At 46.8% G+C, this 16,446-nt stretch overlaps 1 protein-coding gene across 5 annotated transcripts in view; it reads right to left on the bottom strand.

Moving 5' to 3' along the window:
• The window catches only part of NTNG2 (netrin G2), a 119,767-nt gene that overhangs the window by 55,767 nt on the left and 47,554 nt on the right, over window positions 1–16,446 (bottom strand). For all 5 annotated transcript variants that reach the window (XM_073555969.1, XM_073555965.1, XM_073555966.1 and 2 more), the window contains one exon: window positions 2,207–2,850. In XM_073555969.1, coding sequence (XP_073412070.1) covers window positions 2,207–2,850 — 644 coding nt within the window. The remainder of the gene's footprint in view (window positions 1–2,206; window positions 2,851–16,446) is intronic.

The raw sequence follows: 16,446 nt of genomic DNA, 5'->3' as shown, positions 1-16,446 counted from the left end.
TTATGACTTGCAGACCACTAGGCGCTACTCAGATACAGTGGCGTAGGTATAAGGGGTAAAGCAAGCAGTAGCATTGTGGCCCTAGAGATAAAGGCAGGCCCCTATTATAAGTATACTATGAAAGGTTTGGGGCCCATGATTTATCTTGTGTAATGGGGCCCAGGAGACCCCAAAAATGCGTCTACTGGGATAAATATCACAGTTCTGCTGACAGCGTCTCCCCCTCCGCCGCGCTCTTGCTGGAGCTGTACTCGCTTGTGACAATGCGCTCTGTTTAAGTGACTGGATCTAAATATCAACCCATGCCTGATTAACTCCAATTAGACCCTATTAGGGCTGTCGGAGGCAGAGCGAGGGGAGTGCGGGGACAGGGAACTCCAATTATCTTCCAATGTAGAGGCAGGGGACGATTTCCCCGACAGAAGGAGGATGAGGGGTAAGGGTCAGGATGATGATGGACCCCAGGAAGTCATTGCTTATAGTGTAACCAGAGAGGGATGGAGTGATACTGTGCATGTCTCTACCCCTCCTAGCCATTAAAGGGTGCCCCCAGCATTTCATGATGTCACTCCAGCGCCCCCAGGGGGCTTCTAATGTGTTAGTCATCTCAGCGTTGTGTTAAGCATTTGTCCGCTATCGATCCTGGGCTAACAATAACCTTACTCCAATTTAGCCGTGTGCTGACATTTCTCTATTTTTACTGCCTTTCATTAGTCTCCTGATATTGACGAGTCCTGGACAAAGAGCTGACAATTGGAACAGAGTGCTGAGCAAATTACCTAGTATTATCGTACTGGTTACTGCTGCCCTGGGGGCTGTGCGGACCACCATGTGTCACCCCCGGAACAGGGAGATGTTCAGATGCATCATAGGTCTAAAGTGACAGGGATGGGTTGTAGGAAAAAATAAATGGGGCAAATGCCCAAGAGGAAAATAAGGAGAGAAAAGGGGAAAATGCCCAGGAGCAATCACCTTGGGTTTATTTACGTTTTCTGCAAAATTCATTGTTTTTCATGTGCTGTATGGAACCATTATTAATGATAGAAGATCAGTATTACACAATGGTCTATCAGTAAACTAGTCAGTTAATATAAGATTCTTCCAGAGTCCTATGAATTTGGGGAACCTGTGTGCAGAATGGTATCACTGAGCCTCTGTCGCATCTGCATACATGGAAGCCTGCAAGTAGGGTGCCATTATTTATGATAATCATTGTGCAATTTTTATCTTCTGTCTGTAGCCTAGTCAGATAGTGTCCGATCCAGCCAGAGTCTAATGGACATGGGTGTCCCCACTATCCCAGAGAAGGACCACTTGCAGAAGGGGCTTACCCTAAAACTCAGCTGTGCGGCTATACTTGTGAACTTGGCAATATGGGCACAGTCTGGTGCCATTATCAGGAGAATGCTCAATGAGATCAGCCCTTAGCACAGTCGGGGATTGGTGTCTCCTGGTTTCCTCTCCTCAATGCAGAGCTGTGATGAGGACACGTTTCCTGATACACCGATGCTTAACTTACACTTTGCCGACATTGGACCTTTTTGCTAAAAATATCCATAATCTGCAATATTAGCAGCGAGTTCACAGAGTCCAGCTGCAGTCATAGACACGACCCATGGCCGAGGTCTGTTTTGGGAATTCCTTGGGGGGGTCCGGGCTCGTCTTGGGAACAGCATATGGGATTCTTGTTGCAGTGCATATGCTGGAGATACAACTAGCTCTGCACTTCTCATTACTTAATTAGACATTTGCCGGCCTTGTGATGATACACGGGGTCCGGGGGAGATCAGCAGGTTCCCTGCATATTAACTATATATGCACAGGGCATAGAGTGGGACTTATGTATCACAGCTTCTAGCCAAGAGTGGGCTGCTTATTCAGGCAGTGACCAAGAGCCCACTACCTGAGGAGGCTCATGGCCACATACACAAAGCTGCTTAGTTTGGGGGAAAGTACTAAAATCTAGGCTAATAGATACCCAGAATAGTTTGCGAAGGCCTCCAGGACCTGGGGCACCATCTCTGCCAATCACAACCTCCCTAAGCCCCTGGCTGGACCTTTCTAAAGGAAGGGAAAGCAAGAGATACAAGGTGTTAACCCATCATACTCCATATACTCCTTCTACTCCAGTCACATCCAGGGCTGCATTCACAATTCTCTGTCACTCTGGCTGTGACCGAAGTATCGCTCATCTTGAGAGACTCACCTCGCAGACACCTCTATGTTGGAGATAGCATAGAAATACTTTCTCAGGTTGTCTCGCTGCACGTAGGTCCCACCCAGCGCTGGCTTCAGGAGCCGTAACCGCAGGTCGGTGAAAGTGAAGAAGTCCTTCAGACCCTTGGCGCTCTCCATCCTTGTGAACAGGTTCTCCATCTTTCTTAAGTCAGGACCAGCAAAGATGGAGAAGCGTTCTCGAACCTCGAAGACCACATTTTTCTCCTTCTTGGAGCCGGCCCAGCGGGAGTATTCCTCGGTGCACAGCACACGGCTAACGTTGCTGGCTATAAGGTTCACCACCTTCTTGGGTGTCATGCCAAATGCTTCGATACAGTCATCAGCATAATATTGGTAAGGGTGCCAAGTCCTTCCATAGTCCAAAGACTTCTCCAACATCATGGCAGTAGGACGTCCATATTCGAAGGTCACAACAATGTCATCGGTTAACTCTATGGTTTTGTTCCAAGACATGGTGATGTTGGCAACCAGCGGCTCCGGATATCGTTTCCATGTGACACTTTGCCAGTAAGTGGCTAGACCTTCCTCGTCCTTGTCGACCATGAGACTGGGGGGATGGGCCAGGTCAGGCGTGGAGGCATCGCATTCATCGCTGCAAAGATATGGGTTCTCCTACAAAGGGTGACAAACAAAGGATTGGTGACTGGTAACTAACACATAGTCCATGGGGTACATTACATTACATAGCAAACCGTTCCGTTCCTACAACATAGGCTCAACTGGTCCAGTGTTAAGACATCTAAACATGGAGGACGTCCATCTGTAGAAAGTATCAGGTGAGAAGAATGCCCAGTCCCATGATCTTACAGGCAATGAATTACCACTGGCACCATGGCCGTGCAGCCCTGGAGCCAAAGGTCCAAAATGGATTACACCATTGTCACCATGATATAGCCCCACCATACAATGCTCATAGAAGACAACATACCATCCATCAGTGCTTGCATAATTCCAAATTATAGTGTCCACATATCACACTCAACTTACTGCCACCATACAACACCTACTCAACACCACAACATAGCAACACCATACACTACACCTATATCACCACTATACAGTATGCAACACTACAACATACCACCACCATACAGTAAACACATACGACAACATAACACCACCATATAGTACACACATACCACCAGTGCTCACATAATACCAAGATGTCCCAACATGCTACAATATACCACCACCATTCAGTGCCCACATAACAAAACAACATAAAACTGCCATATAGTGCCCACATAACACCATGATATTCCCACATTATAACACATACCACCTCCATACAGTGTACACAGCACAATATACCACCAACCAGTGCTTATATAAAATGCCATACAGTGCACACATAATACTATTACATTCCCACATAATACAGCATATCACCATATAGTGTCCACACAAATCACAATACAACGCCGCCATACAGTACACAATACCACAACACAATGCCACCATACAGCATACAAAACTAAAACATACCGCCACCATACAGTACACAATACCACAACATACCATCATAATACAGTTCACAATACCACAACATACCGTCACTATACAAAATACAACACCACAACGTATCACCACCATACAGTACACAATACCACAACATACCACCACCATGCAGTATAAAATACCACAACATACCGTCACCATACAGTACATACAAAACACAACCATACAGTACACACAAAACACAACACACTGCCATCATACAGTACACAATACCACAACATATCGCTGGCATACAGTACACAATAACACAATATACCATCACCATACAGTACGCACAAAACATAGCCATACAGTACACAATACAACAACATACTGTCACCATACAGTACACACAAAACACAACCATAAAGTACACAATAACACAACATACCGTCACCATACAGTACACGCAAAACACAACCATACAGTACACAATAACACAGCATACCATCACCATACAGTGCCCACATAACACCATGACATTCCCACATAATACAGCATACCACCACATAGTGTCCACACAACACTAAAACCTGACACCGTAATTCAGTGCTGACACTACTGTATACCGCTAAACAGTGTCATATAATACTGCTATACATCACAACAAAAGGCAGCCAAGATGACATGAATGATTTGCCCCAATAAGCTGCACATGGCCGGACCACACAGTGTAAGACCCCACATTGTGTTTAGTCCGTGGTAATTGCCCTTTTGCCCATTATCTGGACCCTCAGCCAGAACAACTCGCTGTCAGGTCAATGAGGAAACTGCAAGAAATTCTATTGCCACTCTTTCCCCGAGGGTTAGGTGTCCAGGTGCCAAGATATCTGCAGCTGGTTCCCAACTTTGCTTTCTATTGAAATCCATGAGAACCTGAAGTCCATTCTCCACGGTGCAGACAAATGTGAGATATAAAGAGCACCATTGTCAGGAGCGATTAGATCAACATCACCCCGTTTTCACAAACCCCACTAAGAAGACTCTTCCCCTTTAAATGCCGGAAGCCATCACTTCTGTATAGATTTCCAAAAAACCCCGACCTGATCCATCAGCAGGATTCTTCTGGATGCTACTTAGCAGAACATTTCCCCTGGTAATGGAATAAAGGTCATATAAAAGCTGCGCTGCGTTTGCTGGGATTTCTTGTGGATCCTGAGAGACGAGGTTTAAAGGATCAAGCAAAAACTCCATATAATGATTGTGAAATGATGTGCAATGGGGCGTGAATACTAAGTGATAATGACGGCGAAGCAAACAAATGCACATAACATCTACAGCTCTGCTCATCCTGGTTCATGAACACAACTCCAGGACTACAGTGGAACCTGACACTAATACAGCTCACAGCTGAGGGTTTGTTACAATGTATACAGTCCTCTGCGCTAGACAAAGCAGCAGCACAAATCTCTCTCCTGTGCTGATCGTTTACTACAATGTATTAGGCTAGAGCCACAGAGGATGGTTTACGATGTATACAATTGTGACAAGTGCATGGCAAGCCTGGGTCTGAATGCTCTCACTCCTCGCACCATGCATGGCGTGGTTTTCCCCTTTCTTCCTTATTGCTGTGGGGTGGTGCGGTCCTGATGACTGACTGGACGGGTGACAAAACTGCACCACTCTGATGCCACTAGCACAGTCAGCTTTACCTCTGCAGCATAAGAACAGCACTGGGAACCATCGATCTGGCCTGTTTCAGTGCAGCGCTTACAAGCTCCACAGCAAAGGGCTTGTAAGTGCTGCGCCCCATGTCTTGTAGACAGGCCATTACTGATAGATGGCAGAGGTTGCTGGTAACCTAGGCAACATGCTGTAAACTGTAGAATAAAAAATTTCTCCAGAGAAGATTTTTCATTAGGTAAATTGCAAAGTTGCTTGTGTTTATAATCAGCTTGTAATTGCTCTCTTTTATGATGATGATAAAACCCCTTCAACTCCGGGGGAAAGTGGCCTAAATCCCCCCTCCACTGCTCTCCTGCTCTTTGCTGAGGAAACCGTTCTTTCTGTGTGTCAGTCGGACTGGTCCCCATTCACTGACAGGAAGCAGAAATCCTAAAGATGGTGACAAAAACAACACGGGAAAAAATGAATCATTTGTGAATATGTTTCAGCCACGTTTCCGTTGTGCCTTGTTGACCGCTGGACTAATTTGCGCCAAATTAATGAAACTGATAATTTTTGCGCACATATGAGACGCTATTTACACCTGGATAATTGATACATTGCGGCAGAACAGATTCTATGGCACCCATGCGGCAAACAATGTGCAACTTTGTAGAAGAGGTGCAGTGAATAAAAGGAGACTGCGCCCGATACCCAATAATGTCCCAAAATGATGGAGAAGGCGCAGAAAATAATGCAACAGGAAAGAACGCAAGAGGTGCAAAACGGAAGGGTAAAATCTCTCCAAGCCTATCAGGACCTAAGCCTTATCACTCCTACGTAGTATCCTGGGATGACATGACGCAGTCGGGGGCGCCATTTATCGCTCGCTCCCTGGGCTCATTACTTTGCACTTGTCGTCTGGATGAACGTCTCTGTCTGCACTTTCTAGATGCTTGGTCTACATATTCCACAGCTGCAGAACAGGTGTCAGGACAGCGCAGCAGATTCATCACCGACCCATCCCCCCCCCGCTGTGCCGCCACATGTCCTACACCGTACCATACCCACACTTAAAGGGGCCCCAAATGATCTGCTACCAACCAGTCCCTTTGTAATAGAGAGCTGGCCCCTATGTCACATAATTCTGCAACATGCAGTGTAAAGCATGGAGATTTTCATTGTGGCAGTGATCCAGGGGTCTGTGTAGATCTTGATTGTAATTGTGTTTTCTTTTTAATAGTTAAACGCAATAAATCTATAAATGGCCCTGGATATAATTATTATAATCTGAAAGCTTAGAATCGCTACCATTGCTGTGACGTTTAAGTCCTGCCCCAGCCATCACAGTATCCCCCCCACCTACCCCAGAAGGCCTTGAGAAACCTCAAATCCCAGACCAGGTGTTAAAGGGTTAAGATGACAATTTACTAATACAATTTGTGTATGAATTCTGCTTGCTTTTCAAGACCACTGCTTGCTGCGACTAGACGGGAGCCCTGCTGCTTCACTTGAGGTCACATGATGATCACAGGGGGCATCAGCACCGTGTGCCCATCACATGCCCAGGACGGATAAATCTCCCCAAAGCCTAAACAGGGATATACCTATCACCATTTGTGCTGGGGGTATAAGACCCAACCAGCCCCATGTTTGCCATCTGAAAATTTAGGACATACTCCGTAAAGTGGTGCCAGTTGCCAAACCTGCATTTGAATTCCTTTTATATGGCAACAAGCAGAGATCTTGAAAAAAAAAAAAACTGGAAAATTGCAAAACGTTTCCTTATGTAAAAAAAAAAAATCACATTTGTGCTAAAACCAGAATAGGCCTTTAACCCCATCATCTCCAGGTCCTCCTCCCCAGAATGACCATGCAATCTCTACCGGTTCTAAAGGGGTTAAAAGCGCTTGCGCAGCAATTCCATCTGCTCTGTTAGCAAAAAAATAAAGGGACACGCGGAAAAAAAAGCCTTCTTTGCAAAGAAGCTATTTCCTGCCTACTGGTAAGACAACTCTGAGCCGAGATAAATTATTCACGCGGCGGAAATGGGGCCCTTGTTTCGCAGAGTTTCTAAATCTGGCTCCTGAATGCGCTCACTCGCTCTCACGTTAAGGATTTTATCGATTGCTGCATTTTGCTGGCATCTTCCGTGTACAATCCATAAGTGACTGGACTGCAAGGTCAGCGATGGTGCCCTCTTACCAGGGTGACACCTGCTAGAGCGGGTCTTCAGTCCGGTGCCCGGGGGGAGCGACCGCAGGAGCTTGCAGACAACATACTAGTGAAAAATACCTGCAGAGAATGAACACGATTATCTATGAAAAGGAGGATACAAAATAAGAAGATACAAAATGATGAGACAATATAGATAATCTGGGAAACAGACAGGAATGTGGAGATCCTTTTGCACATTTCTGGGCCCATGAAGCGGGTGCTGCAGTACCTACGCTTTCCTCTTGATGGCACTCACCTAATGCATTAGATGAAGCAGTTGCTCATCTGCTGGCAGCGCGGAGTAATTGGCGCAGCAGCAAACTATTTCCAATCTATTTAAACATTGTATAGTCGTTAATTAAAAAAAATAATACATTTTTTCTCCCTCTCACACCAGCATGCTGCTGTGATCACTGCTCTCCAGCTGTCATTAAACTACAACTCTCACCGGGTCTGTTCTGTCATGCTGGGAATTCTAGTTTCACGCCAGCAGGAGACGCGCAGGTTGGGGACCTAAGGCTGCGTTCTCACAAAGAGGATTCCAAGCGGTTTTCATGTTGCAGATTCCCTGCAGCATTTCTTACCTAACTTCGGCTACTTGCATTTTATCACTGTGTACTGCGTGTGCATTATTGCATTTTAGAGCGTTTTTTTCTTTCTTTTTCTTTGTAAGAAATGTTTTAAATAAAGCGGCTTTGGACTGGAAATGTCCTGCCACGTAGCTTTGATGAAACCGTGTTGATAAAGTCACGAGTTACATGTGTTTTCGTGCGTATTTACCTGCTGATTTTCCTCATGTCATTCAAGTTTATGCATAAAATCAAATAAACGCAGATTTACCGCAAATAGAATCTGACATGTTGCAGATTTCAAAACTGCAGTCATCATACTGTGTGGACTGTGGAGGGTATTGTGGGGCATCATACTGTGTGGAGGGTACTCTGGGGCCAGCACACTGTTTGGAGGGTACTGTGGGGCATTATACTGTGTTGAGCGTACTGTGGGGCATTACACTGTATGGAGGGTAATGTGGGGCATTATACTGTGTGGACGGTACTCTGCGGCCATCACATTGTGTGAAGGGTACTGTGGGGCATTATACTGTGTGGAGGGTACTCTGGGGCCATCACATTGTGTGGAGGGTACTCTGGGGCCATCACACTGTGTGGGGAAGTACTGTGGGGCATCATACTGTATGGAGGGTACTGTGGGGGCATCATACTGCGTGAGGGTACTCTGGGACCATCACACTGTGTGGAGGGTACTGTGGGGCATTATACTGTGTGGAGGGTACTCTGGGGCCATCACACTGTTTGGAGGGTACTGTGGGGCATTATACTGTGTGGAGCGTACTGTGGGGCATTACACTGTGTGGAGGGTACTCTGGGGCTATCACATTGTGTGGAGGGTACTGTGGGGCATTATACTGTGTGGAGGGTACTCTGGGGCCATCACATTGTGTGGAGGGTACTCTGGGGCCATCACACTCTGTGGGGAAGTACTGTGGGGCATCATACTGTATGGAGGGTACTGTGGGGGCATCATACTGCGTGAGGGTACTCTGGGACCATCACACTGTGTGGAGGGTACTGTGGGGCATTATACTGTGCGGAGCGTACTGTGGGGCATTACACTGTGTGGAGGGTACTCTGGGACCATCACACTGTGTGGAGGGTACTGTGGGGCATTATACTGTGTGGAGCGTACTGTGGGGCATTACACTGTGTGGAGGGTACTCTGGGGCCATCACATTGTGTGGAGGGTACTCTGGGGCATTATACTGTGTGGATGGTACTCTGCGGCCATCATATTGTGTGGAGGGTACTGTGGGGTATTATACTGTGTGGAGGGTACTCTGGGGCCATCACATTGTGTGGAGGGTACTCTGGGGACATCACACTGTGTGGGGAAGTACTGTGGGGCATCATACTGTATGGAGGGTACTGTGGGGGCATCATACTGCGTGAGGGTACTCTGGGACCATCACACTGTGTGGAGGGTACTGTGGGGCATTATACTGCGGAGGGGGGGTATTTGGGGGGCATAATACAGTGTGGGAGGTACTCTGGGGCCATCACATTAAGTGGGGAGTTCTGTGGGGCATCATACTGTGTGGAGGGTACTCTGGGGCGGTCACACTGTGTGGAGGGTACTGTGGGAGCATCATACTGTGTGTGGCTACTTTGGGGGCATCACACTGTGTGAGGGCACTGTTGAGGCATTATACAGTGTGGGATGTTCTTTGGTGGCATCATAATGTGTATCGGCACTATAAATGCATTAAACTATGTGGGGGCACAGTGAGGGAATTATACTGTCTGGGGGTCTGTGTCTGTGATGGTAAAAAGGCCACATGTTTGCATTAATGTGTGTGAGGGTCATCTGTGGAACAACATATTGTGTGGGGGCATCATATTGCAAAAAGAGGCCAGAAAAGATGTATTAAACTATGTGAAGACATGGATGGGCTTTTCTATGACCACGATTTCTGTGTGGGTGCTGTAGAAGGACTGAGGCAGGCTTAGGAGTGTGATTTTGCTGCGGCACACTACACGTGCCACAATATCAGTCCCTCTGAGTTAGGAAATATGGACCCATAGCTATCACATAGATTGGTACGCGTGCCCTTACATATAATGTCAGCAGACGGTGGCCTGCCGAGGCCACATTATCTGCACACTACTGTGGAGGATGGAGGCCTCTACACAAACAGGATTCTCTGGAGGCCGTGGTAGGCAGACACTGAAGTGACTGATAACAGAAAGCACTAGACTGTAGCAGTGTCTACTCCTCTCATGGTTTATTACATACATGCCTAGCACCTCAGAGTCACGTTACTAGAACAAGAAGCATATACATAGATGGCCCCTGGAATGTGACAGTGCAGGGCCTGGGGCCACAGTTTCCAGGTTTTAGTCTGGCGGATAGAGGATGAGACAATCTTTGTATTCGGCTGTTTTAGAAGCTTCTCGTCACCTCACAGATGTGAGGGCAGAAAACAGCTCAGTGTGAACTACGGAGCGAGCGGCCGCTCTAATATGTGGCTCTGCCCCCTGTGCTGAATATGTAAGGGGGAGGACCGCACCACGGGTACCCGCTTGCCGAGGCTGGAACTGTCGAGGCTGGATCCCCTGTTGCCTGGGGGAAGTAATAGTAAGCCGGTCCAACCTCCTGACCAAAGGGGAAGGGGGCATATAAAGCAAAAGAGCGCGCAGCAGGGGGAGTTTTGGCGCCAACCCAGGGCAGCGCGCAGTGAGGTGAGCGGCGCGCTCCGTTCCCCCCCACACCGAGTACCGGCGCTGCGGCAGCCCCCGTCGTCTACAAAGGGACCTCTGCAGAGAGAGGAGCCAGTAGTGCTGCAGCAGGTCAGAGAGAAGAGTGCTACGTCCTGGGAGCACCAGCATTACGCAGGCCAGCGTCTGCCGTCTCCCGCCGCCAATAGCAGGGACCCGAGAGGGAGAGAGAGGTGCAGTGTAAGCCCGGTGACTACCAGAGAGTAAGACGCCATACTCTCTGTGTCCCTGAGTACTGGGCACATGCCACATAAGAGTGACCAGGTACGGGACAGACACTAGCACCCTGATTTTGCCAGTTTATATTTGCCGAGCCACGTTGGGCTCATACAGGACTATGGCCCGCACCCTTGTCAGCCACTGCAGCATATGGACTAGGGGCTCAGCGGAAGGTACCGGAGACCAACCGCTGCCGCCAGGAGACGGGGCATTGTTGTCTACAGGATCCCGTGGTAAAAAACACCGTGCCAGCTGTTGTTGGCACTACTGACTTTCAAGCAGCATCTACAGTCTGAGGAACTACTGACTTTCTAGCGGATTCAAAAGAACTGCCGTTACCTTGTTCATTATCTCTGCATATCCTTTGTAATTGGACTGTTTATTCCCGCGTTTAACCATTCATCTCCCTGCGAGGAGTAAATCCCCTGCTTATTAAAACTCTTAAAATTGTTAACCCTTTCTCTGCCTCCTGTGTGTCACTGCATCCCACAACCTGTTTACAAATACATACCCATCACAGGGACTGGCGGATACTACAGCTGCGTTCACACAAACGTTCACATGTTTGATTTCACTTCTGCCTAAAACCTATGTCCAAAACGGATTCTATACATAACTGATACTGCTGGAAGCAGAGAGGCCTGGGACTGATAAAGGGGCATAACCCTCCTAAAAGCCAGGCGCATAACAGACCCCAAAATACCAGTGTCCCCTCATCCACCGGCGGTATCAGTTATGTAATGTATGCCTTCTGGACATGAATTTAATTTGGGCCGAAAACTTAATGTCTTAACGGAAGAATGAACGCACCCTAAGCTCCTGTATCTACACCTGTTGTGTGATCCTGTCTGCTGAGCTGTGTATCTCATCCTGTCATGTGCTACTGTGCGCTGAGCTGTGTATCTAATCATATCCTGTGTGATACTGTTTGTTGAGCCGTGTATCTAATCCTATCGTGTGACAATGTCTGCTGAGCCATGTATCTAATCCTATCCTGTGTGATACTGTCTGCTGAGCTGTGTATCTAATCCTTTCCTGTGTGATACTGTATGCTGAGCCGTGTATCTAATCCTTTCCTGTGTGATACTGTATGCTGAGCCGTGTATCTAATCCTATCTTGTGTGATACTGACTGCTGAGCTGTGTATCTAATCCTATCCTGTGTGATACTGACTGCTGAGCTGTGTATCTAATCCTATCCTGTGTGATACTGTCTGCTGAGCCGTGTATCTAATCCTTTCCTGTGTGATACTGTATGCTGAGCCGTGTATCTAATCCTATCCTGTGTGATACTGACTGCTGAGCTGTGTATCTAATCCTATCCTGTGTGATACTGACGGCTGAGCTGTGTATCTAATCCTATCCTGTGTGATACTGTCTGCTGAGCCATGTATCTAATCCTATCCTGTGTGATACTGTCTGCTGAGCCGTGTATCTAATCCTATCCTGTGTGGTACTGTCTGCTGAGCCGTGTATCTAATCCTTTCCTGTGTGATAGTGTATGCTGAGCCATGTATCTAATCCTATCCTGTGCGATACTGACTGCTGAGCCGTGTATCTAATCCTATCCTGTGTGATACTGTCTGCTGAGCCGTGTATCTAATCCTATCCTGTGTGATACTGACTGCTGAGCTGTGTATATAATCCTATCCTGCGTGATACTGCCTACTGAGCTGTGTATCTAATCCCATCCTGTGTGATACTGTCTGCTGAGCCGTGTATCTAATCCTATCGTGTGGCACTGTCAGCTGAGCTGTGTATCGAATCCTATTTTGTGTGATACTGTCTGCTGAGCCATGTATCTAATCCTATCCTGTGCGATACTGTCTGCTGAGCAGTGTATCTAATCCTATCCTGTGCGATACTGTCTGCTGAGCCGTGTATCTAATCCTATCCTGTGTGATACTGTCTGCTGAGCTGTGTATCTAATCATATCCTGTGTGGTACTTTCTACTCAGCCGTGCATCTAATCCTATCCTGTGTAATACTGTCAGTTGAGCAGTGTATATAATCCTATCCTGTGTAATACTGTCAGTTGAGCAGTGTATATAATCAAATCCTGCATGGTACAGTGCCTTGTGAAAGTATTCAGCCCCCTGGAACTTTTCAACCTTTTCCCACATATCACGCTTCAAATATAAAGATACCATATGTAAATTTTTGGTGAAGAATCAACAACAAGTGGAACACAATTGTGAAGTTGAACGAAATTTATTGGTTATTTTAAATTTTTGTGAAAAGTCAAAAACTGAAAAGTGGGGCGCGCAATATTATTCAGCCCCTTTAACGTAATACTTTGTTGCGCCACCTTTTGCTGTGATTACAGCTGCAAGTCACTTGGGGTATGTCTCTATCAGTTTTGTATATCGAGAGACTGAAATTCTTGCCCATTCTTCCTTGGCAAGCAGTTCGAGCTCAGTGAGGTTTGATGGAGATCGTTTGTGAACAGCAGTTTTCAGCTCTTTCCACAGATTCTCGATTGGATTCAGGTCTGGACTTTGACTTGGCCATTCTAACACCTGGATACGTTTATTTGTAAACCATTCCATTGTAGATTTTGCTTTATGTTTGGGATCATTGTCTTGTTGGAAGACAAATCTCCATCCCAGTCTCAAGTCTTTTGCAGACTCCAACAGGTTTTCTTCAAGAATGATCCTGTATTTGGCTCTATCCATCTTCCCATCAATTTTAACCATCTTCCCTGTCCCTGCTGAAGAAAAGCAGGCCCAAACCATGATGCTGCCACCACCATGTTTGATAGTGGGGATGGTGTGTTTAGGGTGATGAGCTGTGTTGCCTTTATGCCAAACATGTCATTTGGCATTATTGCCAAAAAGTTTGATTTTGGTTTCATCTGACCAGAGCACCTTCTTCCACATGTTTGGTGTGTCTCCCAGGTGGCTTGTTGCAAACTTTAAATGACACTTTTTATGGATATCTTTGAGAAATGGCTTTCTTCTTGCCACTCTTCCATAAAGGCCAGATTTGTGCAGTGTATGACTGATTGTTGTCCTATGGACAGACTGCCCCACCTCAGCTGTAGATCTCTGCAGTTCACCAGAGTGATCATGTGCCTTTTGGCTGCATCTCTGATCAGTTTTCTCTCTTCTTGTTTGAGATGAAAGTTTAGAGGGACGGCCGTGTCTTGGTAGATTTGCAGTGGTATGTTATTCCTTCCATTTCAATATGATCGCTTGCACAGTGCTCCTTGGGATGTTTAATGTTTTGGAAATCATTTTGTATCCAAATCTGGCTTTAAACTTCTCCACAACAGTATTACTGACCTGCCTGTTGTGTTCCTTGGTCTTCATGATGCTCTCTGGGCTTCAAACAGAACCCTGAGACTATCACAGAGCAGGTGCATTTATACGGAGACTTGATTACACACAGGTAGATTATATTTATCATCATTAGTCATTTAGGACAACATTGGATCATTCAGAGATCCACAATGAACTTCTGGAGTGAGTTTGCTTCACTGGAAGTGAAGGGGCCGAATAATATTGCACGCCCCACTTTTCAGTTTTTGACTTTCCACAAAAATTTAAAATAACCAATAAATTTCGTTCAACTTCACAATTGTGTTCCACTTGTTGTTGATTCTTCGCCAAAAATTTACATTTGGTATCTTTATATTTGAAGCAAGGCACTGTACTGTGTGCTGAGCTGTGTACCTACTCTGAGCACGCGTGGTACTATCTGCTGAGCTGTGCAACTACTCCAATCATACATGGTACTGTCTGCTGAGCTGTGTACCTTCTTCGATCACGTGTGTTACTGTCTGCTGAGCCGTGTAGTGGCCACTATGCATGGCCTCTCCGTCACTCTCCAGGGTGTCCCAGGGCTGAGGGTTTCGGCCGGCCGTGCTCTAGGACAACCTCAGTGCTGTACTTATAGATGGTGGAGCCCTTTAATAAAGCCTCGGGGGGATTTGTGATCCTCTTACAAGGTTATTACAATTTTATCACTAATCCTGCATATGAGGACGCTCCGCACCACAACAAACTCCAGGACCTCCCCGAACACGATGGCACCAGATCTCCCACCACACGCATCACAGCACAATGGATATACAGTGCTGTGCAAATTAATTGGGACAAAGCATTTTATTTTAAGTAAAATCGTAAGTTGGTTACCAATCAGTGATTCAAACCAGTTTTAACTTCTTTGAGCAGGTGTGAGTGCCTGTTCAAATCAGTTAAAACCGGTTTGAATCACTGACTGGTAACCAACTTACGATTTTACTTAAAATAAAATGCTTTGTTCCAATTAATTTGCACAGCACTGTATATGGGGTTCGTAGGATATACAGTAGTGCAAAGAGGCAAGGCCAAGAGAACACAGCACCTGCTGCAGAGCAATGCTGGGTGCACCCAGGTCCCACTGCATATGGCCACGTTCGCACGCTCAGTATTTGGTCAGTACTTTAAATAAGTATTTGTAAGCCAAAAGCACGAGTGGAAAAGTATAACAGAAACCCGTCCCCACTTCTGTATTATCAGTCACTCCTGGTTTAGGCCTACAAATACTGATGTAAAATACTGACCAGACACTGAACGTGTGAACGTGGCCTGACACTTTCAGATCAATGTAGAAAACGCACGATGGCAATAATTCTCACTAATTCACTATTGGGTGAGATGTGACAGAGAGGATTTGTCTGCCGAGCCCCATTACAGCAGTGCCAGAGCCGAGAGGTGCAGGTGGTCAATGGAAGCGAAACAGGCGAGATCCCTACAGGAGTGAGCGGCCCTGGTATGCTGGGGGTTAATCGGCCGGTGTTTTCTGTACCAGGGATAAGAGGATAATCTGTGACTGTTTGGGCTAAGAGCGGCAGGATCGGGCAGGTCACCCGTCCCCCATCCTTCCCTCCCTGCCATCTGTACTCCAAGCGTCCTGATCTACGCAGAGTCCTCCGCACCCATCTGCTGGGCAGTAAGCCACATACACACGTGGGGGGCTTACAGGGGTCGGGCAGGGGGACTGTCCAATGTACAAACCATGGCACGGAAGGAATTACGGACCAACACTTCCCGGCCGCTAAACTGAAAAATCAGAAACATGTCACCTACAATGTATCAGGATCATATGAACTTGGCAAGTCCCAAGTGACAACGCCTCAGGCTGCAGCTTTCATTGTGGTTGTCAGATCTCATCTCTTTCAGAGGAACACGGGAAATCATGTCCTAAGTCCAGGCAGGAGAGACCAACCCTGTGCCGTGATCCCCGCGGTGAACCCTGGACTCCCTGTTATCATACCGCTAGGACACAGGCCTTAAGGCAGCCAATGGTTGTCCGCAGTAAGGACTAATGCAGCCGGGGACGGGCTATCTCAGCCACACGTCAATGGGTAAGAGTCGGGGTCATCAGTGGCACCA

Source organism: Dendrobates tinctorius, unplaced genomic scaffold, assembly GCF_039654945.1.
Source record: "Dendrobates tinctorius isolate UK_male_01 unplaced genomic scaffold, ASM3965494v1 ptg000231l, whole genome shotgun sequence".
NCBI classification, from domain to species: Eukaryota; Metazoa; Chordata; class Amphibia; order Anura; family Dendrobatidae; genus Dendrobates; species Dendrobates tinctorius.
The sequence above is the reverse complement of the archived record's forward strand: the minus strand, read 5'-3'. Positions and strand labels throughout refer to the sequence as shown.